The sequence below is a fragment of the Solanum stenotomum genome, chromosome 8 (assembly GCF_019186545.1).
Source record: "Solanum stenotomum isolate F172 chromosome 8, ASM1918654v1, whole genome shotgun sequence".
Lineage (NCBI taxonomy): Eukaryota > Viridiplantae > Streptophyta > Magnoliopsida > Solanales > Solanaceae > Solanum > Solanum stenotomum.
Genome location: NC_064289.1, coordinates 3,139,258 through 3,164,236, shown reverse-complemented (window position 1 = coordinate 3,164,236; position 24,979 = coordinate 3,139,258). Strand labels below are relative to the sequence as shown.

Sequence of the window (24,979 nt, the reverse complement as noted above, 5' to 3'; positions counted from 1 at the left end):
TCCATGCCGTTGTTAATATAGTTATTGTTCTTAGATATATATCTGATTAAATATTTAATTAAGCAATAAATTTAATTAAATAGTCATATTTTATTTACTAAAGACAGGATTAGAAGTCTAACAATTGCATTTTAAATATATACCTGTAGCATACTCATCTAACATGGACTTCGGACTTGGGATAATATGAGCACTGGCACTTAAGATAGCAAATACTCCTCTGTGGCAAAATCTAAGGAAATATCAGTAATCCAGTAGTCGATTATACTCAAATGCTTGAAAGATGACTTGTATCAAGAAATTACAAACAAACTAAGTAGCATATACAGAAAGAATGGTACTCTCAAATTGGTTTATGCCAACCTGAAGTAATACCTATGTAGTACAATCTCAAAACAGAAATGGAAAACAGAATATCACACAATTATGAATTATTGTATTTTGTATAAGCAGAATATCAATGTCTTCATTTCATCATTAGTTGGTCCATCACCCAGTTGGAGCGCCTCCGTTTCGATCATGATTCTGTTCATTACCGCCACCATCTTGATCACCATTTTGCTCATTAGCGCCTGCATCTTGATCAGTTGTGTCTCCATCTTGATGAGTTGTCTCCATCTTGATAAGTAGCTTCTTGATCAGTACCACCTCTATCATTAGCCTCTTGATCAGTTCTTCCTTCATCTTGATTAGTTGTCTCTCCATATTGATCAGCTGTCTCTCCATCTTGATCAGTTCTGTCTTCATCTTGATCAGTAGCGTTTCTGAATCTTGTTCATTACCATCTCCATCTTGATCAGGATTTTGCTCATTAGCGCCTAAAGCTTTTTCATTAGCATCTCCATCTTGATCAGTTGTGTCTCCATCTTGATCAGTTGTCTTCATCTTGATCAGTTGTCTCTCCGTCTTGATCAGTTGTGCCTTCATCTTGATCAGTTCTGTCTTCACCTTGATCAGCAGCGGTACTAAGTCTTGTTCATTAGGAACCTGTTCATTACTATCTCCATCTTGTTCAGGATTTTTCTCATTAGAACCTAAATCTTGTTCATTAGCATCTCCATCTTGATCAGTTGTGTCTCCATCTTGATCAATTGTCTCCATCACGATCAGTAGTGTCTCGAGCAGTAGCGTCTCGATCTGTAGCCTCTTGATCAGTTCTTCCTGCATCTTGATCAGTTGTCTCTCCATCTTGATCAGCTGTGCCTTCATCTTGATCAGTTCTTTCTTCATCTTGATCAGTAGTGTTCCTGAATCTTCTTCATTAGGAACCTGTTCATTACCATCTCCATCTTGATCAGAATTTTGCTCATTAACGCCTAAATCCTGTTCACTAGCATCTCCATCTTGATCAGTATTTTGCTCGTTAGCGCCTAAATCTTGATCAATAGGAAGGTCCTGTTCATTAGCATCTCCATCTTGATCAGCATTTTCTCCATTAGCATCTCCATCTTGATCATTAGGAGCCTGTTCAGTATCGCCTCGAGAGAGAAGATCAAGCAATGTTACATCATTCCAGCAAATAAGCTTGTCCCTGCCACAAAATACTCATTTGAATTAAGACCCTACAAGTCCAAAATTTGCAAATTTGTAATTAGAAACTTACAATCTCATATTGTTAGCGCCTAAATCTTGTTCATTAGCATCACCATCTTGATCAGCATTGACGCCTAAATCTTGATTAGCATTAGCGCCTTCATTCGATAAACTAAGCTTGTCCCNACATCATTCCAGCAAATAAGCTTGTCCCTGCCACAAAATACTCATTTGAATTAAGACCCTACAAGTCCAAAATTTGCAAATTTGTAATTAGAAACTTACAATCTCATATTGTTAGCGCCTAAATCTTGTTCATTAGCATCACCATCTTGATCAGCATTGACGCCTAAATCTTGATCAGCATTAGCGCCTTCATTCGATAAACTAAGCTTGTCCCTGCCACAAAATACTCATTTGTATTAGCCCTTACAAGTCATACCGCTTATTACCGCATATGTACAGTCTCAATTTGCAAATTTTAATCAGAAACTTACCATTTCATAAAGAATCTTCCTTCTCTAATAAACATGGAAGGTTGGGTGACTGCAATCTGGAGATATCATTAAATCAGTATTAATAAAAAGGAGCAACAATATCGTCTTGTTCATGAAAACAAAATGCTCTATAAGCTATTGATACAAATATCTGTTGAAGAATCTAAAATATTCATTGGAAAAGTAGATGCAGAGAGAGAAAGAGTGAGAATCCATACAAGAACAGCGGCATCCTCGAAGAGTGCAACTCGAGTTCTGCAATCAGCAGGAGCCATTCTTCCACAACAAAATTGAGTTGAAGGCAAATACTGATATAGAATAGAAACGGAATGACGAGAGAGAATGTTGATGTAGAAATGGGAATGAGAAGAGAATACTTATATATATATATATATATATAGAAACGCAACGCCACTTCTTGATTCTTTAATTTACCATTAATTCAAAAAGGAGGGAAATTTGAAACTACTTCACATTGAACAAATTTGGAAGAAAAATGAATTTTCTTTTTTTTTTTGAATAATTAAGATAGTAACTTTTGGTCTTCTCATCATAAGTAAGTAATATAAGGCTGAAAGATTGAAGTAAATATGATGACTTTTAAAATATTATGGAGTAACTTATAAGATTATTGTGGTTGATTCATTCAGCCATATTAATACGACAAAAAAAGTAATTTAAAATCTAGTTTGCATACATTGATTGTACTATCTAAATTCTTAATAAAAAAAAAATTCATATAAAATTATTAATCTACGTGTGCTAATTAAATTAATAACTGATTCAATGTATTACTTCCTAAATCAATGTATGATTTCTTTAGGATTACTCTTTAGTTTGCTATAAATCTAGGAGGTGAAAAGACTTTAAAAACATTTTGATCTATAAATATTTAATTTATTAAATAACTGATAGCATTTAAATTTAATGTATAAAATCATAATCTAACTTTTGCCTAAAATTCTTTCCACTTTTAATATGAATAAGATATGATGATATGATATAAAATAGGGAAAATTATGTGGTTAAGCAAACTTATACTACTTAATTAGTCATCATAACTATAGTTTGCTATAATTACCACTCGCGACTAACATTAATCATTAATTACGTGGGCTGGCTTCAAATTTGTATAATTAGCCACATTTGTATAATTCGCAACTAACAATTCTTCATTTGATTTGCATTTGTATATCATGGTTTGTATTTGTATATGTCGATGATTTCCTTAGATTTTTCAGATTTATCACCATATACATGCAATCTTTTTTGAATAACTTTTTAAAGTTTGTATAAACGTGTAATTTTTGGTTTTTGTATAATATAATTTATATAATGTAATTTGCATAATATAAATTGAATAACTATTTAAATTAAGTTCATATGTTTATGTTTGTATCAATTTGATATTTCAAGTTTTATCATATTTGTATAACTTCAGACTTTGTATTACTCGATTATATAAAACATACGTGAATTATACAAATTATTGCCCTCTCTTGCTCACCTCTCTCCTACCTCTCCCAATCTCACTTGCCACTCTCCTCTATATAACATGTAGTTACGAATCATAATTAGCAAACTATAGCTATGGAGCATAATTAAGCTATTTTTGAGTGGTTTTATGCGAAAGTTCCCCAAAAAAAATATACTTATGGGCTTACATTTATAGAAAAAATTGAAATCCCAAATCATACTTATTAGAGAATTTAAAACTTGAAACTATAATCTCAACTCACATATCCAAACTTGATTTGAAATCATGAGTACATATGGAACAGTAAATTGACACAAGATTGAGGGAGAGATGAACAGGCGAAATTAACTCATGTAAGACATGTAAAGACTGAAGTAGTTCCTGTAACGAAGGTTTCGTGGTGTAGTTGGTTATCACGTCAGTCTAACACACTGAAGGTCTCCGGTTCGAGTCCGGGCGAAGCCATTTTTTTGATATATTATTTTCCTTTTATGTACCAAACTGTACTGATGATATGTAATGCAATGCAATCACAAAACAGAAATGGAAAACAGAGTATCACAGAAATTATGAGTTATAGCATTTTGTATAAGCAGAACATCAGTATGAGTAGGCTATCATCTTCATCATTAGTTGATCTAGACCGCACCTCCATCTTGCTCATTAGTGCCTAAATCTTGATCAGTGTTTTGCTCATTTAACGCCTAAATCTTGATCAGTAATGTCTCCCTCTTGATCAAATTGTGTCTCCCTCTTGATCAGTAGCGTCTCCCTCTTGATCAGTTGTCTCCGTCTTGATCAGTTCTTCCTTCATCTTGATCAGTTCTGCCCTTGTGTTGACCAGTTCTATCTCCCTATTGGTCAGTTCTATCTCCATATTGATCAGTAGCGTTCCTAAATCTTGTTCATTAGGAACCTGTTCATTACCATCTCCATCTTGATCAGTTGTCTCCATCTTGATCAGTTGCCTCTTGATCCATTCTTCCCTCACCTTGATCAGTTCTTTCTTCATCTTGATCAGTTCTAACTCCTTCTTGATCAGTTCTATCTCCTTCTTGCTCAGTAGAATTCGTAAATCTTGTTCATTAGGAACCTGTTCATTCCAGAAACTAAGCCAGTCCCTGCAACAAAATACTCATTTCTATCAACCCCTACAAGTCATACACTCTCAGATTGCAAATTTGTAATTTGAAACTTACAATCTCAAAAGGAATGTTCCTTCTCTGAAAAGCATGCTGTGTGGGGTAATCTGGAGAAACAAAAAAATCAACAAAATCTTCTTATTGATGAAAACAAAATGCTCTTTAATATTAGTATCTTACAAATTTCCACCCGAGCATTATTCCACATTGGACACAGTGAGTATCAGCTATGATTTTACCAATTTCTGATTCATGATAATTCACGTTCTCTATATTAACCCTGCATATATATAAAGATATGTCAAGTTGCTAAAATCATATGTAATATGAAATTATGAGACTTACAGCCTAGTAAAGATCCCTCCTGGCCACACCTGCAAAATGTACAGGTTCTGTGCTTTGTCAAGTAATATAACAGAGTAGAATCTAAAATATTGAAATCAGTAGCAAATTCATCAAAATTGTTTGGTTTCAAGAAGCATAGAGAGAAAGAGTGAGCATCCGTACAGTAACAAAGAGATCCTCGATGAATGCCACTCGAGTTCTGCACACACGGCAATGGATGGAATCCATTGAGTTGAACACAACTATTGATATAGAATGGGAATGACAAGAGAATATTGATATAGAAATGGAAACGACAAGAGAATGTTGATATATATATATATATAGAAATGCCACTTCTTGATTCTTGAATTTACTGTTAATTCAAAACGGAGGGAAATTTGAACAATTTATTTTATTTTTCCCTTTAACAAGATTCTTCAATTTACCCTCCAAATCATAATTCATATTTATGCACCGACTTAAATACCCTTGTATTTCTGTTTTGCTTTTTTTAAAAAAAAAAAAAAGAGCAATTGTATATTAACAAATGTTATTGTCAAGTGAATTTCAATCTCAAAAATCAGAAACTTTGCTCAAAAAAAGATACGCTATGGATGCAAGTAAAAGTGACACAGCTAATCCATGGAAAATGATTAATTAGCTCAGCCTATAAAAAATTGGGTTTTCAAATAGACATTTTTATTTGATATATTATAGGGAAAATGCTCAAACTCATATATGTCATTTTCGTTTGAGAAAAGGCTTATTCACATCATTTTTCGTTTGAGAAAAGACTCATTCATGTTATTTTTCGTTTGAGAAAAGACTCATTTATGTCATATTTTAAGGAAGGGAAAAGGCTCAAATATGTCATCGAACTTTGACAAAAGGCTCATATTTGTCATCTGTTAAAAGTTTGGCTCATATATACCATTTTCATTTGAGAAAAAGCTCATCCATGTCATTATTTGTTAACTAAAAATAGTTTCCGTTTGCAAAATCTTTTGTTACATGTGGTCAATAATGATTCGGCCATGCCATTAATTAAATCATTATTTTTAAAAGGGAAACATTCAAATATGTCATCAAACTTTGAAAAAAAAAAACTCACTCATTTATGTTATCAGTTACAAGTTTGGCTCAATTATACCATTTCAGTTAACAAATAATGGTAGTTAACACAAATGACTTGCATCAAGAAATTAAAAGATAATTTCTCTCAAGCGTCTTGGTATTGGATCCGCTCTTCTGTTAACATGAACATGAATTAGATACTATTCGAATTCTTTATTCAATTGCTTTTCTCCAAAATGAAGTAATAACAATATGTAGTGTAATCCAAAAAACAAAAAAAGAAAACAGAATATCACACAGTTATGAATTAATACTTGTATAATATGAACGCTAGTGATTGTACTCCGTGGAAGTGTATATCTTCATAAATCGTAATAAGCTATGGAGTATGGATGTCTGTATTTTCATCAATAGTTGATTCAAATGTTTGCATTTAGATCAATATTGCCCATTCCCTCAGCGATATCTAAATCTTGATCATTAGCATCTCCATCTTGATCAGCATTTTCCTCATTAGCGCCTCCATCTTGATCATTATCGCCTTCAGAGAGAAAATCAAGCAACGTTACATCGTTCCAGTAAGTAAGCTCATCCCTGCCACAAAATACTCATTTGAATTAACACATTACGAAGTCATACCACATATATACATGAACAGACAGTCTCAATTTGCAAATTCATAATTAGAAACTTACAATCTCGTATAGAATCCTTCTCTGAAATTCCTAAACAGTTGGGAGACTGCAATCTGGAGAAATCATAGATTCTGTAATTTAAGAGGGAAAAGGGAAGAACAACAAAATCGTTTTTTAATACTACTAGTGTCTTACAAGTTTCCACCCGAGCATGTTTCTACAATGGACACAGCAAGTCTTGGCTATGGTATTGCCATATACTACTTGAGGTACGTCCTCTGCTACATCAACATTAAACCTGCATATACGGCTCATTAGGCAATAAAGAAAATCTCAAGATGTTGAAATTGCATGAGACTTACAATTTATCAAAGAACCCTGCTATCAATAAGTTGTTTTCCTGCAATGTGTACGACACAAGAAAATAAGTCAAGAAATATTACAGAGTACTGAATTACATGTTTAATTAATCAGAATTCATGATACGAATGTCTGTAGTCCACGGAACCACAAATCGATACTATAATAATGCAGAGAGAGTGAGAAATCCTTACAGTCAGAATGTAATCCTCGACGAGTGCAACTCTAGTGCTGCACCTATGACAGTGGATATAGTCATTAGTGCTGCATCTTGATCAGCATTTTGCCCATTAGCATTTCCATCTTGATCAGTTGTGTCTCCATCTTGGTCGGTATCGTCTCCATCTTGATCAGTAGCGTCTCCATCTTGAACAGCATTTTTCTCATTTGCATCTCTATCTTGATCTGCATTTTCCTCATTAGCGCCTAAATCTTGTTCCTCGTTAAAACGAAGCAACGGTAGATCATTCGACCAAGTAAGCTTGTACCTGCCACACTCATTTGTATTAAACCTTACAAGTCATACAGCTAACAAATTGCAAATTTGTAATTAGAAACTTACAAATTCATAAAGAATCTTCCTTCTCTGACATACATCTCCGGTTGATGGATTGCAATCTGGAGAAATAAAAAAGTTCAGTATTTTTAAAAAAGCAACAAAATCTTCTTGTTGATGAGCTCTTAAATATTAGTATCTTACAAATTTCCACCCGAGCATAGTTCCACATTGGACACAGTTAGCATTGGCTATGGTACTTCCATTTAGTGTTTCATGATTATTCACATCGTCTGATACTTCAACATTGAACCTGCATATATGCAGAAAATAAGTGTTGGCAAATAACAAATCTCAAGTTGCTGAAATGTCGAATTGCATGAAATCATGATACTTACACTCTATTAAAGATCCCTCCTGACTCAACCTGCAAAGCATACAAGAAATATAATAAGTTGGTTCTGAGTTTAGCCAAGAAATATAACAGAGTAGTGATTAATTCATGAATTATGATACAAATAGCAGTAGAAATTAAGGGATTGAATCATACATATAGTTATTTTCTAAACGAATAGAAACATTGAAGTATTAAAGAAAATGTCTGTAGTCCACAGAACCACAAATCGATACTATAATGCAGAGAGAGCGAGAAACCCTTACAGGGACGAGTGTGCAATGGATGTAATCAGAAGGAGGTTTTTCAACTAAATCGTTTATTGTCATAAATTGTTGAATCAAGAACCACATCCTAATAGACATGATTCACCTATTACAGAATAAAGAACAAAGTGTAAGGCAAATATCAAAGCTGCAAAAAACAATGGAATGAACAGACTAACAACTCACCAAATAACAGGGACAAAAGAGTTGGTGATCAATGAGAATCAAGAAAAACAAAAATGGGTGAAAGTTATAACAGAGGAGAATTGCTCAAAACTGAAATTCTTGATTCTTGAATACTACTAGTTGAGAAGAGTTCTGTTTTGAAATCGCTCTGAAAATTTTCTATTTTTCCCCTTACAAAGATTGGGTGGAAATAATCTACTACAAATTCATGCCAAACAGGACTACAGGATTTATATTAGTTTTTAGGCGTTTTAGGCAGCGATCAGCAATTGTTGGACATACAGCAACTCATCCCTCTTGAATTCACTTGGACTAGCTTCTTATTAGAATGCATGCGTCCACCAGTTATCACTGGACCAGGTCTCTCGACAAAATAATAATGCGGAAAATAAATAACTTAAATAAACCAAGCATAATGATTTTACGTGGAACCTCCTCGCTCAAGGGAGATGAAAACCACGACCTGTAATCACAAGATTTCAACTCAAACTCCATTTCACTCAAAACGGAGCAAATCTTCAGATTACAAACTCTTGTAACCTAGGAATTAAAACTCTTTAATCCCTTCCCCCTTACTATAGCAACTCTACTAAAAGCAAAATAACTAAGCAATAACTCTATTGCCCACTAAACCAACTACCTTTAGTCGATCTAGACTTCAAGAACCCAACAAGGCTAACTCTAGCCACCAACTCAGATCTCGAAGATAAGAACATAAACAAGCAGCAATTTTGCTGCACTCACACATCAACTAACTCTAGTTGACACTCCTAGGCAACTCTACCCAAGAGAACATCAAAACAATTATGTAAAAAGGCTGGACTAAAACATAGATCATTCGACTAACTAACTCCAGTTAATCTGACTCAACCTAAAGACTTAGACAAGTAACCAATCTACTATTTCCTCCGTTTAAAAAAAATGGCCTAATTTCCTTTTTAGTCTTTAAAAAAGAATGATCCCTTTCCTTTTTTGGCAACACTTTAACTTCAACTTTCCACGTGGCATGTTTAAGGCCACAAGATTAAAGGACATTTTGGTACATTTGACAAAACTTTAATTTAGAACCACAAGATTAAAAAATCCTTTCTTTTCTTAAACTCCGTTACAAGTCAAAATAGGTTTTTTTTTTAAACGGAGGGAATATCTCTTATAACTTAGAAGTAGTTTACAAAATAAGAACACAAGACACAAAGCTCAAAATACAACAAAGGCGCTTTAGCACTCCATCGGGTCCCTTGTTGAGTATGAGCAGTGTTCTTCCTTAAAGATGATTTTTTCTTTGTAAGCTTATGAATTTTCAGAATTTAAAACTTTGTTTGCCAAAACTTGGATTTGTCTTTGGAGAAGATAATATTATCAAATGGACACAAACCCTTAGGACCAAGCCATTGCCTGAGCCTACTGCTATGAAAAAGCATGACCAGTCACAACAGAGTTGGCAGTTGTGGCAGCTTTTAGACAGGGGTTTTTTTTTGTCTGTTTCACGTAAGCAGTCTTTCCATGACCAGGTCTCTTGTTAGATCCGGAAGTTTGTCAGATCATCAAAACTTCAAATCAGCTTAAAATAACACTTCTCCATTTCCACAGTTTGAAACATGTCTGTTATAAGCGTCTTCAGTTGGACAAGTAATCAAGGTGTAGTTGGTTATCACGTCAGTCTAAAACACAGAGTAGTTAAAGTTTGAGGATCATTTCTAAGCCAAACAAGCCAAGGCTGAATCCTCAAATGTGATTGCTTCGTCCGCTATATATAAGAACAACGATTGTGCACTGGCACTTTAGTTAGATATACTAGTAGCATTTACTATTAAACAAAATCTAAGGAAATAAGTAATCCATTATAAACCTTTAACCAATCGATTATACTCAAATGATTGCATCAAGAAATTAAAAACTGAGCAGCATATAGAGAACGGTAGTACCTGAGCTCAAACATGTAAAAAGTTCAGTGTCAATTGGGTTATTCCAACCTGAAGTAATAATATGTAGTGCAATCTCAAAACAGAAACGGAAAACAGAATATTACACAATTATGAATTATAGCATTTTGTATAAGCAGAATATCAGAATGAGTAGGCTATCAATGTCTGCATTTTCTTCAATATTATCTATTCCATCAGCCACTTGATCTATTTCTTCCTTCTTTTCATTGGGGGGCCTCCATCTTGATCATGATTCTGTTCATTAGCGCCTCCCTCTTGATCAACATTTTGCTCATTAGCACCTCCATCTTGATCAACATTTTGCTCATTAGCGCCTCCATCTTGATCAACATTTTGCCCATTAGCGCCTCCATCTTGTTCAACATTTTGCTCATTAGCGCCTCCATCTTGATCAACATTTTTCTCATTAGCGCCTCCATCTTGATCATGATTCTGTTCTTCATCTGTATCTCCATCTTGATCAGTATTTTGTTCTTCATCTGTACCTCCATCTTGATCAGTATTTTGTTCTTCATCTGTACCTCCATCTTGATCAGTATTCTGTTCTTCATCTGTACCTCTATCTTGATCAGTATTTTGTTCTTCATCTGTACCTCCATCCTGATCAATATTTTGTTCTTCATCTGTACCTCCATCTTGATCAGTATTCTGTTCTTCATCTGTACCTCCATCTTGATCATTAGGAACCTGTTCATTATCGCCTCCAAAGGGAAAATTAGGTAACGTTTCATCGTTCCAGAAACTAAGCTCCTTCCTGCCACAAAATACGCATTTGAATGAACACCTTACAAGGCAAACCACATCTATATACATGTACAGACGTCTCAATCTGAAAATTCGTAATTAGAAACTTACAATATCATATAGAATCCTCCTACTCTATGACTCCTAGACGGTTGGGAGGCTGCAATCTGGAGAAATCATAAATTCTGTAATTTAATAGGGGGAAAAAGCAACAAAATCGTCTTGTTATCATGAAACTCAAATGATCTTTAATATTACTAGTATCTTACAAGTTTCCACCCGAGCAGGGTTTTACATTGGACACAGTAAGTCTCGGCTAGGTTCATGCCATCTGTTACTGGATGATATCGCTCATCCTCTGTTACTTCAACATTAAGCCTGCATATATGGCTCATTAGGCAATAAATAAAATCTTAAGATGTTGAAATGCACGAGACTTACACTTCAGTGAAGAACTTTGCATTCACTAAGTCGTCTACCTGCAATGTTTACAACACAAGAAATAAGTTGATTCTGAGCTTAGTCAAGAAATATAACAGAGTAGTGCTGAATTCATGATACAAATATAACAGGGATCGAATGATACATATTGTCATCAAAAGATACCACATACTGATCGAATAGAACAATAAGTCGGTTCTATTTTATTTTATTTTCTAAACGTATAGAACAATTCAGAAGAAATTAATTGAAAATTTGGACTATTAAAGAACCACAAATCAATAGCAAGAAATCATACAGAGTGAGAAATCCTTACAGAGTGATCGTAATCCTGAACGAGTGCAACTTGAGTTCCGCAGGTACGACAGTGGAAGTATTCAGGCATGTTTCACCTATTACAGAATAAAGAACAAAATGTAAGAGAAATAGAAAAGCTGGAAAAATCAATGGAAAGAAGAGACTAACTTATCACCAGGGAGAAAAGAGTTGGTTGATCAATGAGAATCCAAGAAAACAAATAATGGGTGGGAATTATAACAGAAAATCAGTTCTTGATTCTTGAATACTACTAATTGAGAAGAGCTCTGTTTTGAAATGGCTTCACCAGCTCTGAAAATTTTTAAACCTTTTACTAGGGATAAACTGAAGATTTTACAGTTTATCCTTTCTTTTTTTTTCTACCTCCAAAAGTATTTTCTTGTGTGAATTTCAATGGTAAAAACTTATCAGAGTATATATACTGGTGCTGCAACTTACTTAAGAAGTCAGGATCCTCTTGTTGAGACTTGAGAGGCTGACATCTTCAGAAATAGACTTGCAGTGGTAAAATTCACGCAAACAGGATTTGTATAAGATTTTAGGCAGCGATAAGGCAACAACAAACGAATAGTCATCCCTCTTTAATTCATTTGGACAAGATTCTCCATTCCGCAGTTTGAAGCATGTCTGTATTTACAACCTAATTTTTATTTTTATTTTTCCTAATAGACATTTCACACCTATTACAGAATTAAAAAATCTGCTTTGAAAATTTTCTAACCTTTTACAAGGGATAAAAAAAATCTATTATTATTTTTTCCCTTACGAAGATTGAGAGGAAACAATCCACAAACCCGGTTAGGGATTAAATTCCTAAGTGAGTTTTCCTTTATGTGCCAAACTGTACTTGTGCTGCAGGATCCTTTTGTTGAGACTTGCTGTGGTGAAGGAAAACTCTACTACAAATTCATGCTTTTCAAACCTACAGTATTTGTATTAGTTTTTAGGCAGCGATAAACTTCATGCTCTCAATCAGCAATTGTTGAACATACAGCAACTCATCCCTCTTGAGTTCATTTTGACTAACTTCTCCATTTCCACAGTTTGGAACATGTCTGTTATTAGCTCCTTCAGTTGGACAAGTAATCAAGGTGTAGTTAAAGTTTGAGGATCATTTCTTAGCCAACAATTGTGCACTGGCACTTTAGTTAGATATACTAGTAGCATTTACTATTAAGCAAAATCTAAGGAAATAAGTAATCCATTAGTAACTTTTAACCAGTCGATTATACTCAAATGCTTGACAGATGACTTGTATCAAGAAATTAAAAACTAAGCAGCATAAAGAGAACGGTAGAACCTGAGCTCAAACATGTAAAAAGTTCAGTGTCAATTGGTTTATTCCAACCTGAAGTAATAATATGTAGTGCAATCTCAAAACAGAATATCACACAATTATGAATTATAGCATTTTGTATAAGCAGAATATCAGAATGAGTAGGCTATCAATGTCTGCGTTTTCATCAATATTATCTATTCCATCAGCCAGTTGATTTATATCTTCGGTCGTTTCATTGGCCGGCCTCCATCTTGATCATGATTCTGTCCATTAGCGCCTCCATGTTGATCAACATTTTGCTCATTAGCGCCTCCATCTTGATCAGCATTTTGCTCATTAGCGCCTCCATCTTGATCATCATTTTGCTCATTAACGCCTCCATCTTGATCATCATTTTGCTCATTAGCNGATCATGATTCTGTCCATTAGCGCCTCCATGTTGATCAACATTTTGCTCATTAGCGCCTCCATCTTGATCAGCATTTTGCTCATTAGCGCCTCCACCTTGATCAGCATTTTGCTCATTAGCGCCTCCACCTTGATCAACATTTTGCTCACTAGAGCCTCCACCTTGATCAACATTTTGCTCATTAGCGTCTTCACCTTGATCAACATTTTGCTCATTAGCGCCTCCATTTTGATCATGCAACGTTACATCATTCCAGAAACTAACCGCCTTCCTGCCACAAAATACTCATTTGAATTAACACCTTACAAGTCATACCACATATAATCCTGTGCAGACGGTCTCAATCTGCAAATTCGTGATTAGAAACTTACAATCTCATATAGAATCCTCCTGCTCTGTGACTCCTAGACGGTTGGGAGGCTGCAATCTGGAGAAATCATAAATTCTGTAATTCAAGAGGAAAAAAAAAGAACAACAAAATCTTCTTGTTATCATGAAACTCAATGATCTTTAATATTACTAGTATCTTACAAGTTTCCATCCGAGCGGGATGCTACATTTGACACAGTAAGTCTTGGCTAGGGTCATGCCATCTACTAGAATATATTGCTCGTTCTGTGCTTCTTCAACATTAAACCTGCATATATGGCTCATTAGGCAATAAATAAAATCTCAAGATGTTGAAATTGCACGAGACTTACACTTCAGTAAAGAACCCTGCATTCACTAAGTCATCTACCTGCAATGTTCATAACACAAAAAAATAAGTTGATTCTGAGCTTAGTCAAGAAATATAACAAGTAGTGCTGAATTCATGATACAACTAGCTGTAGAAATTAAGGGATTGAATCATACTGATTGAATAGAACAATAAGTTGGTTATATTTGTTTTTTTCTTTATAAGCGAATAGAACAATTCAGAAGAAATTAATCGAAAATTTGGAGTATCAAAGAACCATAAATCGATAGCAAGAAATCATACAGAGTAGAAATCCTTACAGTGTGATCGTAATCCATAACGAGTGCAACTCGAGTTCCACAGCTACGACAGTGGAAGTAATCAGAAGACATGTTTCACCTATTACAGAAAAAAGAACAAAATGTATGAGAAATATAAAAGCTGGAAAAATCAGTGGAAAGAAGAGACTAATTTCTCACCAGGGAGAAAAGAGTTGGTAGATCAATCAGAATCCAATAAAACAAAAAATGGGTGAAAACTATAACAGAAAAATCAGTTCTTGATTCTTGAATACTACTAATTGAGAAGAGCTCTGTTTTGAAATGGGTTCACCAGCTCTGTTTTATAATCGCTCTGAAAAGAGTTGGTTGATCAATGAGAATCTACTAATTGAGAAGAGCTCTGTTTTGAAATGGGTGAGAATTATAACAGAAAAATCAGTTCTTGATTCTTGTATACAACTAATTGAGAAGAGCTCTGTTTTGAAATGGCCTCACCAGCTCTGTTTTATAATCTCTCTGAAAATTTTCTAACCTTTTACTAGGGATAAAAAAAAAATTATTTATTATTTTTCCCCTTATTTAGATTTTACAGTTTATTCTTTCTTTCTTTTTTTTCTTTTTTTTGAGACTACCCTCCAAAACTATTTTCTTGTGTGAATTTCAGTATATATACTGGTGCTGCAACTTAATTAAGAAGTCAGGATCTCTTGTTGAAACTTGAGAGGCTGACATCTTCAGAAATAGACTTGCTGTGGTGAAGGCCAACTCTATACAAATTCACGCAAACAGGATTTGTATAAGATTTTAGGCAGTTTAGGCAGCGATAAGGCAACAACAAACGAATAGTCATCCCTCTTGAATTCATTTGGACTAGATTCTTCATTCCGCAGTTTGAAACATGTCTGTATTTACAACCTATATGGACTGAGTAGTTGGTTATCACGTCAGTCTAACGCACTGAGTTGTTAAATTTGGAGGATCATTTCTTAGCCAAACAAGACAGAATCCTCACATATGACTGTTTGGGTCAGTATAATATTCAAGAACAACAATTGTGCATATCTACATTGCAATAGCCTCCTGACAAAAGGAATTGTACAAATTTCAGAAGGTTGCATAATTGCAATATATTAGACAGCAGACTACAGAAACCTGTAGTATAATATGAGAACTGGCACTTTAGTTAGATATTCTAGTAGTATTTACTATCAAGCAAAATCTAAGTAAATAAGTAATCCAGTATTAATTTTTAACCAATCGGTTATACTCAAATGCTTGACAGATGAAGTAATAAAACTAAGCAGTAAGCAGCATATAGAGCACGGTATAGTACCCGAGCTCAAACATGTAAAAAGTTCAGTGTCAATTGGTTTATTCCAACTTGAAGTAATAATAGGTACTGCAATCTCAAAACAAAAATGGAAAACAGAATAAGCAGAGTATGCTATCAATGTCTGCACTTTCATCATTAGTTGATCCATCACCCAGTTGGCCTACATCTTCATTCAGTTCATTGGAGCACCTCCATCATGATTGTGATTCTGTAGTCAATTGCTTGAATACTTGACACATGACTTGCATCAAGAAATTAAAGGCAAACTAAGCAGCATATACAGAACGGCAGTACCCCAGCTCTAACATGTAAAATTCTCAATTGCTTTTCTAAAAAATGAAGTAATATCTGTTCATATGTACTGTAATCCCAAAACCAAAAAAGAAAGCAGAGTTTCACACAATTATGAATTAATACTTGTATAGTATGAATTCTAGCGACTGTACTCAGTGGAAGTGTATGTCTTCGTAAATCGTAGTAAGCTGTTTCTGATCAGCATAAGGCAACTACAACAACCTCCATTTTGTTCATCAGTATTTTGCTCATTAGCACCTAAATCTTGTTCATTAGTAACCTGTTGATCACAGCCTCCATCTTGATCAGCATTTTGATCATTGTTAGCGACTACCTCTTGTCCATTAGCATCTTCATCTTGATCAACATTTTGTCTATTAGCACCTAAATCTTCTTCTTTAGGAACCTGTTAATTAGCATCTCCATCTTGATCAGCATTTGCGCCTCCATTTTGATCATGATCCTGTTCTTCATCTGCACCTCCATCTTGATCATTAGGAGCCTGTTCATTATTGCCTCCAAGCAACGTTACATTGTTCCTGCCGTAAAATACTCATTTGAATTAACACCTTACAAGTCATACCACATATATGCGTGTACATAGAAGCCTGCTCTATAATTCCTAAACGGTTGGGAGAATCCAATCTGGAGAAATCATAAATTCCGTAATTTAAAAGAGATCAACAAAATTATGAAACTTAAATGAGATATCTTTAGTATCTTACAAGTTTAAACCCCAGCAGGTTTCTACATATGTAACAGTAAGTCCTGGCTAGGGTTGCTCGACAATATCGGTCGATAGGCTAAAAAGGAAATAAATCATTTTATTGGTATTAAAAAATTATTTTAAAAATAAATGAAGAAATTAAAAAGTATTTGTTTAGGACCCGCATTTTATCTTATTTTAGTCCAAGTAGCTTTTGATTCACACGCTTATTTAAGAATTCAACTCAATTTAACCTGTCGAAACTCAGCCTAACCCATTCGTTTAACACCTACATTAAGTTTTCTCTCTAGGCATAAGTAGTATGCCCGCACAAGTTATGCCTTTAGTATGAATTTCTTAAGCCAAAAGAAATATTCTCTTATAAGAAAATTAAGTTATAGGTAAAAATATTTCGGACAAAAAATTTTGTTAAATAAATAGTACTCATGGATAAAAATTAATAACTTTAAATTTGAGAGACAGAAATTAAAAGACCTATCAAAAATAAATGCAGTGGGTGCAAAAACTTGAATTTTCTTGTCTTATTTGTAGATGCCACAAACCCAGGTACACATTGGGCCGGTGGCCAATCGTTAGCCCAAGATTTAACCTTTAGGCAAAATCAAATATAACTTGGAAAAATTAGCAATTAAGTCATAATACCTAACATAATTAGTCAAAATAACAACACTTTAAAATATTTATTTAAAATGTCAGAATGGCAATATTTTGGAAAATAATATGTATTCAGATTTTAGTATTTAAAATTAATTTTATTTGTGAAAACAATCCTATATTGAACCAAATTCTAAATTAATAACTGTTTAAAAAGAAAAGAAAAATTAAACCAATACTCATTATCCTTCCTTCTTCACCTTTCACGTTTCTACCCCTTTTTTCACGTTTCCAGATTCTCTTTCTTCAAGGTGCTCACAAATTGTTCATCAAAATATATATTTTAATTCAAGAAATTTTCTTGATTGTTAAACGTAATCTCTTAATTAATTCAAGCAGATTTCTCGATTGGCAAGGTAATTTCCATTATTTATTTAGATTTATTTTGATTTGTTGTTTAAAATCACCGATTATGGTGTATATTCTGGATTCTATATATTACGGATTTTCAGTCGAATTTTTTGAATTTTATGTGATTTTGTTTAGATATTCATCAAATATTTATGATTTTCAAATTTTTTCAATTTTCTTTTGTGATTTTCTTTTAATTTTTCAGATTTTGTAGAATCTAGAAATTCATATATATGTTTATTTTATTTGATATTTAATACATTTTAATATTTGATAATATCAATTTTTATGCAAGTTCGTTTACATATTCATGTAAAATTGATATATTTTAGATTTTTAGTCGATTAAACAATTTTTTTCTGATTTCGTTTTAATAATTCAGATTTATTAGAATCTACAAATTCATTCATATGATTATTTTGTTTGATTTTTAATACATTTATATTTGCTTTTAGGGTTTTAGATCTGGGGAAAGCATCTGTCTGTCTACAATGTCTGAATCAATAGTTTATTTGTGTATTAATTCTATCTATATATAAACAAGTTTTACATTTTTTGTTTTTACATTGTATTTCAATCTCAATTAGTATACCAACATGTTTGTATTTCCTTCTTAATTTGTATTCATCATAACTGTATGCTAACAATTTTGTATTTTATTGGGTATTCATTCTGTATTTCAATCTCAATTTATATGTGAACAAGTTTGTATTTCTCTTTTATTTTGTATTCAACCTAATTGTATACCAACAAGTTTTGTATTTTATGTGCCTACTTTACCTTTCAAAGTCACTTTATATTTCAAATGAAGAGAGTATTTAATTTCTTTTGTATTCACAACTTTACATTCAATCTCACTTTGTATTTATAACTTTGTATTTTCATCTCACTTTTGTATTGTATTCAACATATAGTTCATGATCCATTAGTTTGTATTTTACCTTTCAATGTCACTTTGTATTTCAAATGAAGAGAGTATTTCTTTTGTATTCACAATTCTATATTCAATCTCACTTTGTATTTATAACTTTGTATTTTCATCTCACTTTTGTATTCATATATTGTTGTATTCAACATATAGTACATGATCGATTAGTTACATTAACTTAATGGGATACAAATTATTGTATGCATTCAAACAAAAAAAACAGCTACTAAACTAAAAAAAAAAAAAAATCATTCGTTATACATCATAATTTGGATACAAAACATCCGAAAAAAGTTATAAATCCCAATGCATACAAAGATTTCACTGAATCAATCAGGAAAAAAAAAACACTCTTGTACTCGACATATACGAATATCTCATCCAAACAAATAAAAAAATCGAAAACAAAATACTTGATTGTTTTTCGATTGTTCACTGAATGCGACAAATTTATATTTGTCAATTTTGAAAAATTCTGTTTCAAAAATATGTCGTATTCAACTTGAAGAAGCTTTGAAAGTTATCAAATGAATGATTCGAAAGACAAACTAAATTATTTTAATTTTTTTTTGATGTTCTTAAGAAGAAAGCAAAAAAATGCTCGACGGAAAGATGGCTATTTATACTTTTTTTCAAAACGTAACTGATTTGTATTTAAAATCTTGTTTACCTTTTTTGAATTTTTTTGTTCCATGATTTTCTCTGTTCTGTTATTAATTATTTGTATTCTTTCAAATTAATCAAAATAAAATAAATACATAACTAATCCCTTAACAAACTAAAATAATGACATTTTTAATAAATAATGAAACTGTTGTTAACGAATCCCACTAAAAGCTAAAATATTGTTGTTTTGAAAATTTTCCCATATAACTTTCACTCAAATTCTATATTTTTGTGTTGAAAAAAATTATTTAATATATATAAATAATTCATTGAGAATCCAGTAAACCACGAACGGAGTGTGTGACAGAAGTTTCTATGTAAGTTGAGGGATATTAATATCAAGTTGGGGGATATTAAACACTCTTGGAAATATTCTACTGTGTAAAGGGAAGTTATTACTCTATACTACTCCCTCACCATTTTAAGTTTAATGTCTTTTAAGAAATTAGTTGAGTTTACAATTGTATTCTTATTTTGATGTTTTCTTAAAGTCAAGTTTTTAATACTTTTTTTGTCTCAATTTATGTGGCACTTTTCATTTTTCAAGAGTCAAACCGTTTAAGTTTTACGGGAAATTTGCGCATAGAATCTTCAATTTTTTTGAAATGAAATTTAGTTTTAGTAATTATCCGTGAAGTTTCTTTATTGACATTTAAAATTGTGTGGACCTAGTCGGACAATATCACTAATAGACTAATAGGCTAGACCATTACATATTATCCGTGAAGTTTCATTATTGACATTTGACAAGTCAGGATCAGTACAAGTATTAAAAGGAATCTCTATAGCTAACTGAATTGCCTGAGAAACAAGGACTTTTATATTGAGCAATTTACTTGTGAACCAGTCTTGCAGTAACACAATCCTTCTTTCTTATCTGTATTCACAAGAAAATAAAATTCAAATAGAATTTAATTCCTAGTAAGATTATACTAAATACCCCTAGAGTAGCAGTTATTCTAAAATCAAACACTTATACTCCATATATAATTCAAACAAATTAAATCCTACTCAACTATAAGTGTTTAATACCTATTTTTCAATATCAAACATTTTAATCTCCTAAAATAAAGAAGGTCAGTCTAACTATACAAGTAAATTTATAATTTTTGAAACGAAAGAAAATTAAAACAAAAACATGAGAATTCCTATATATAAAAGAAAAATAGTAGAAATATTTACACCACCAGTTCACTTATACGGTAATAAAATTAATTAGGTTAATATAAGAGAAACACCATAAATAATTTCTAAGCAAAAGAAAGAGGAGAAATATTAAACTATAGTGTCGGTTTAAAAAAGTCCTTCTCTATCTTATTTTCTTAGGGCACAAGAAACGAGAAACGTGTCTCACTGCTCCTACTATATAAAACCCACATACAAGTAAACGACTGAAACTTTTGCATGATGACAATAAAGAGGAGAAGAGAAGAAGAAATAGTAACAGTGGAGACACTAGCCATGGCTAATTGTGTCAATATTTTAGAGAAGAATAGTTCACTATCACGTCGATTTTATGAGTGCAAAACTTGTAAGAAGCAGTTTGAATCGTTCCAAGCTTTAGGCGGACACAGAGCAAGTCACAAGAAACCAAAACTGGTATTACCTTCAGATTCGATTAAATCTAAGACGAAGAAACACGAATGCTCTTATTGCGGTGAAGAATTTGTACTTGGACAAGCTTTGGGTGGACATATGAGAAAGCATCGCGATAAATTAATGGAGAAACCAAAGGAGACAAATACTGCTGAGTTTTTGAAGACGAAGGAAAAGATCGAGACGGAGAGTGAAAATAAATTTTGCTTAGATTTGAATTTGACACCGTATGAGAATGATCAGTTGACGTTGGGGATTATCCCCGCGTTTACAGTAGTTCATTCGTTGTTGTAGATATTTTAAATTTCTTGGATTATTATAAGAGAAAAGTAGATATTACAAATTTTTGTTAAAGTGATATTTCTGTTGATTTGTGGCTAGTCTGTATATGAAAACAGATACAAATTTTGTCGGATTAATTGTTTTATTCCATTATATTAGTTCCTTCCTCAACAAGCTGCGCGCGCTTTTGCAAAACAAAAGCATCACAAAATCAACTTATGGAAAAATCCTTGATGGCGATCGGAGTGCAGAACTCAGATTAATTAATGGAAAAATCCACAAGTTTAAATTTCTTTAGAATCATAGAATGAATAGTTGTTGATTAACGAGTCCTTTTTCTGGCAGATGACAAGTCTCTTTAGGTTTTTGCTAATTAATTATTTAAGGAAAATACTGAGCAATTATTAATGCCTATGTAATTCACAATCAAAGGAAGCTTAATTTTTCTTTTTACTTTTCTTTAAAAAAACTTTTGAGCTGTAATAGTGGCTGCTTCTGTATTCTTATTTTTAATCCTATTTGTACAGCGATAAGGCATGGAACTCTTCAGGATCCGTACTTCTTATTGTTTACGTTATTGGAGTATTAATCTGGTGGACAATCAATATTACTGGTGGTTATTAGATAATCATCAATATTAATTACCAAGTTTTTTTAACTTCTTGTAATTGCTAATTAATAATAATAATAATATTAATACCAACTCAAAATGATTTTGTAATAAAGCAAAAAATGTTACTCTCTCTTCTGCTCACTTTTACTTGTCGGTTGATTACTATAGTTACTTGAATTACTTGTTCAGGTTTGAAAAATCAAGTGATAATTTCACAAAATTTCAATGTTATTTCTCAATATATTTTTTAAAGCATTGAATGTATTATATACAAAAGGTAATATAGTAAATTTATTATTATATTAAGTAATGAATTTCTTAAGTTAATATTAGACAAGTAAATAGGACTGAGATATATTGTATATACTAACTGTTTATCTAGTAGGAAAATTAAAGAAATTAAGTTGGCCACCAAAAGATTTTACATAGTGTGTGAAAGATGAAGCTTCGAACCCATCTTAAGAACACGGTTTATAAGGTGGCTAGTTTGTATGTACATGCACGTAAGCTGTTGAGTCATTTTTTCTTAAATAGCAAAAATCTTAAGTATGAAGGAAACTCTATAATAGTGTATTTAAGTGGATAAGCGTGTCACGTATTGATTCATATATAGTTATAGAGTGAAAAGCGTGTCACGTATTGATTCATATATAGTTATAGAGTGAAAATTGATTTGGAGTTTGTGAGACTTAACTAATTTGGTTTGAAATTTGTAATTATAAATTCAAGTTGGAAAAGATATTCCCTAGTCCCTACCCTACGTACCTTGAAAAATACTTTGATTTGATTTGATGGGTTTATAGAATATTATGAGGAAACATTATTTTTTTATTTTTGTCTTATTTTTATTATTTTAATTTAGTTTAAAATCAAATGTCCATAAATACCTTTTTAATTTATTCAAATACTAAAAAAAATGTTTTAAAATAACTTTAGTTTAAAAACACTTAAAATAATCCAATTCAAACGGGCTCTAGCTTTTTCTACAAATTTATGAGTTTTTTTAGTTTTAAACCAAGTCCTTAAAAACACTTTTAAAATTTATCCAAATACTATAAAAATATTTTAAAACTATTTTAACTTACTTAAAATAAGTCAATACAAACAGACTTTACTCTATAAATACCAGCATATTCAGCATTATTGTTGCCTCATTTCATGATCGTATTTTGTGATTTGTTAAGTTGACATGATGTTTTACAGAGAGATAATTTAGTCTTTTATAGAGAAAATTAAAAGATGGTGAATATATATGCAATATTGTACTTTGTATACTACTCCCTTTCCCTTTGTCCTTATAACTTGTTCACTTTTGAATTGGCATACCTATTAAGAAAGTAATAATTGACATAGTAATTTTATCATTTTATTCCTATTAATTATGAAGTGGATAAAATAAAAATTCAAGATTTTCAAAAAGTTCTATATTTTCTAAAGTAATTAATTGAAGATATAATAAGTAAAAATATTGTCTTATCAAAATAAACAAATAATTAAGAACAATTAAAAAATAAATAGTGGACAAGTAATTAAGGACATGAAGTATATATTAAAGAGACTAATAGAGACCAACTGCAATACAAACTGATTGATGGCCCCAACTCCCTATTAACTTGGGTGCCAAGATACTACATCCTTCACCTCCCGAGTAAACTCCAATAAGGTCTTCTCCTTTAATTTTTCTAAAAATTATACTTTCTCCGTTTAAAAAAATATATCCTAAATTGCATGAGATTTGGCATGAACTTAAAGAAAATAATGAAAATTTTAAATCTTGTAGTCCTAAATAAAAATTATGTCGAATATACCAAAATATTTTGTAATCTTACGACTAAAATTATGTCTAAGTAGAAAATTAAAAATTTAAATGTTGCTAAAAATAGAAAAAAGTTGCTCTTTATTAACAAACTAAAAAAAGTAGTCATTTTTTAAAACAAGCAAAAAATTCCCCCAGTTAAATCTTTTGTAGTAACTATCGGAGGGAGAAAGACACTAATAGACGATTTTGATAGGCAAGTCATATAACTTTTTATATTTTAAGATTATAGATTCATATCTTCTCTATTCTTTTTGCAATTCAAGATAAGATTTATTTATTTATTTTGCACAAAATCATTATGTTCCATGTATTTGATCAAGTCAAACCTAGAATCATTCTGGAAATTTCGTGGAAGCTCACTTTATGGACTCTTCCTTGTGCTTTAAACTTACATGAAAATTACCTGAAAAACAGATTCATATTCGATGATTTTAGAAAACGCGGCGAGATTACTGAATCCGAAAATGTCTACACACTACTAGCGTTTGTCATTATCAATAGAACGCGCAAAATGTAACTATAAAATATGTGAAGCAATTGTAAGCCCAATTTTATTCAAACTCAGTAGACGAATATCGAAAGCATCTTATTTGTATCTACATTAACCAATTCTTCATACTGACGGCAGTGAGAAAAAGCAGAGAAGACAACCACAAGCAATGGCTAACTGCTTAATGCTTTTATCATCCATAGATCGAGATCGAGATCGTCGTAATTCATTTGAATGCAAAACCTGCAAAAGACGGTTCTCTTCTTTCCAAGCGCTTGGCGGCCATCGAACGAGTCATAAATCGATGAAATCAACGATCGACATCGGAAAGTTTCTTCACGGAAAATTATCCAAAAAACGCAAGGTACATGAATGTTTAATTTGTGGAATGGAGTTTTCTATGGGGCAGGCTTTAGGTGGACATATGAGGCGTCACCGTGTCCCTGTAAATGAAATTGAAGATTCATCGTCGGCGAGAAGGATACCAGTTTTGAAGAAATCGAATAGTAGAAAGAGGATATTTTGCGTGGATCTTAATTTAACTCCTGATGAGAATGATGATTTTCAGTTTTGGCCTACGGCACCTGCACCTGTTTTGCGCTGCGTTATCTGATTAATTCCCTCACACACCTCCATTGTTATCCTCTTAGGAGTTAGGACTAGCTAGAGCTAGAAGATGTCTTTCATTTTAATTTCTTGTTGTGTGTATATATCACAAATTCTGTTATCCATTTACCTTAAA

General features: G+C 32.4%; 4 protein-coding genes and 1 non-coding gene across 5 annotated transcripts; 3 read left to right on the top strand and 2 right to left on the bottom strand.

The window, feature by feature from the left end:
• Positions 1-489: 489 nt before the first annotated feature.
• LOC125872368 (uncharacterized) lies at positions 490-2,065 on the bottom strand. The gene is made up of 3 exons (XM_049553084.1): positions 2,031-2,065; positions 1,819-1,932; positions 490-1,531 (listed from the first exon to the last, which is right to left on the bottom strand). The coding sequence occupies exons 1-3, from the start codon at positions 2,063-2,065 to the stop codon at positions 490-492; spliced, it is 1,191 nt and encodes a 396-aa protein (XP_049409041.1).
• Positions 2,066-3,898: 1,833 nt separating this feature from the next.
• TRNAV-AAC (transfer RNA valine (anticodon AAC)) lies at positions 3,899-3,972 on the top strand. Its single transcript has one exon. It is a non-coding gene; the product is annotated as a tRNA-Val (tRNA).
• Positions 3,973-6,469: 2,497 nt separating this feature from the next.
• Positions 6,470-11,903, bottom strand: LOC125872367 (uncharacterized). Its single transcript, XM_049553083.1, has 9 exons — positions 11,835-11,903; positions 11,519-11,556; positions 11,347-11,455; positions 11,189-11,244; positions 10,549-11,087; positions 7,270-7,471; positions 6,881-6,983; positions 6,746-6,798; positions 6,470-6,644 (listed from the first exon to the last, which is right to left on the bottom strand). The coding sequence occupies exons 1-9, from the start codon at positions 11,901-11,903 to the stop codon at positions 6,470-6,472; spliced, it is 1,344 nt and encodes a 447-aa protein (XP_049409040.1).
• Positions 11,904-20,844: 8,941 nt separating this feature from the next.
• Positions 20,845-21,327, top strand: LOC125872366 (zinc finger protein ZAT18-like). The gene has a single exon (XM_049553081.1). It carries the CDS (start codon positions 20,845-20,847, stop codon positions 21,325-21,327), a length of 483 nt encoding a protein of 160 aa, XP_049409038.1.
• Positions 21,328-24,311: 2,984 nt separating this feature from the next.
• On the top strand, positions 24,312-24,979 carry LOC125873297 (zinc finger protein ZAT11-like). Its single transcript, XM_049554207.1, has one exon. The coding sequence runs from the start codon at positions 24,407-24,409 to the stop codon at positions 24,848-24,850; it is 444 nt and encodes a 147-aa protein (XP_049410164.1). The 5' UTR covers positions 24,312-24,406; the 3' UTR covers positions 24,851-24,979.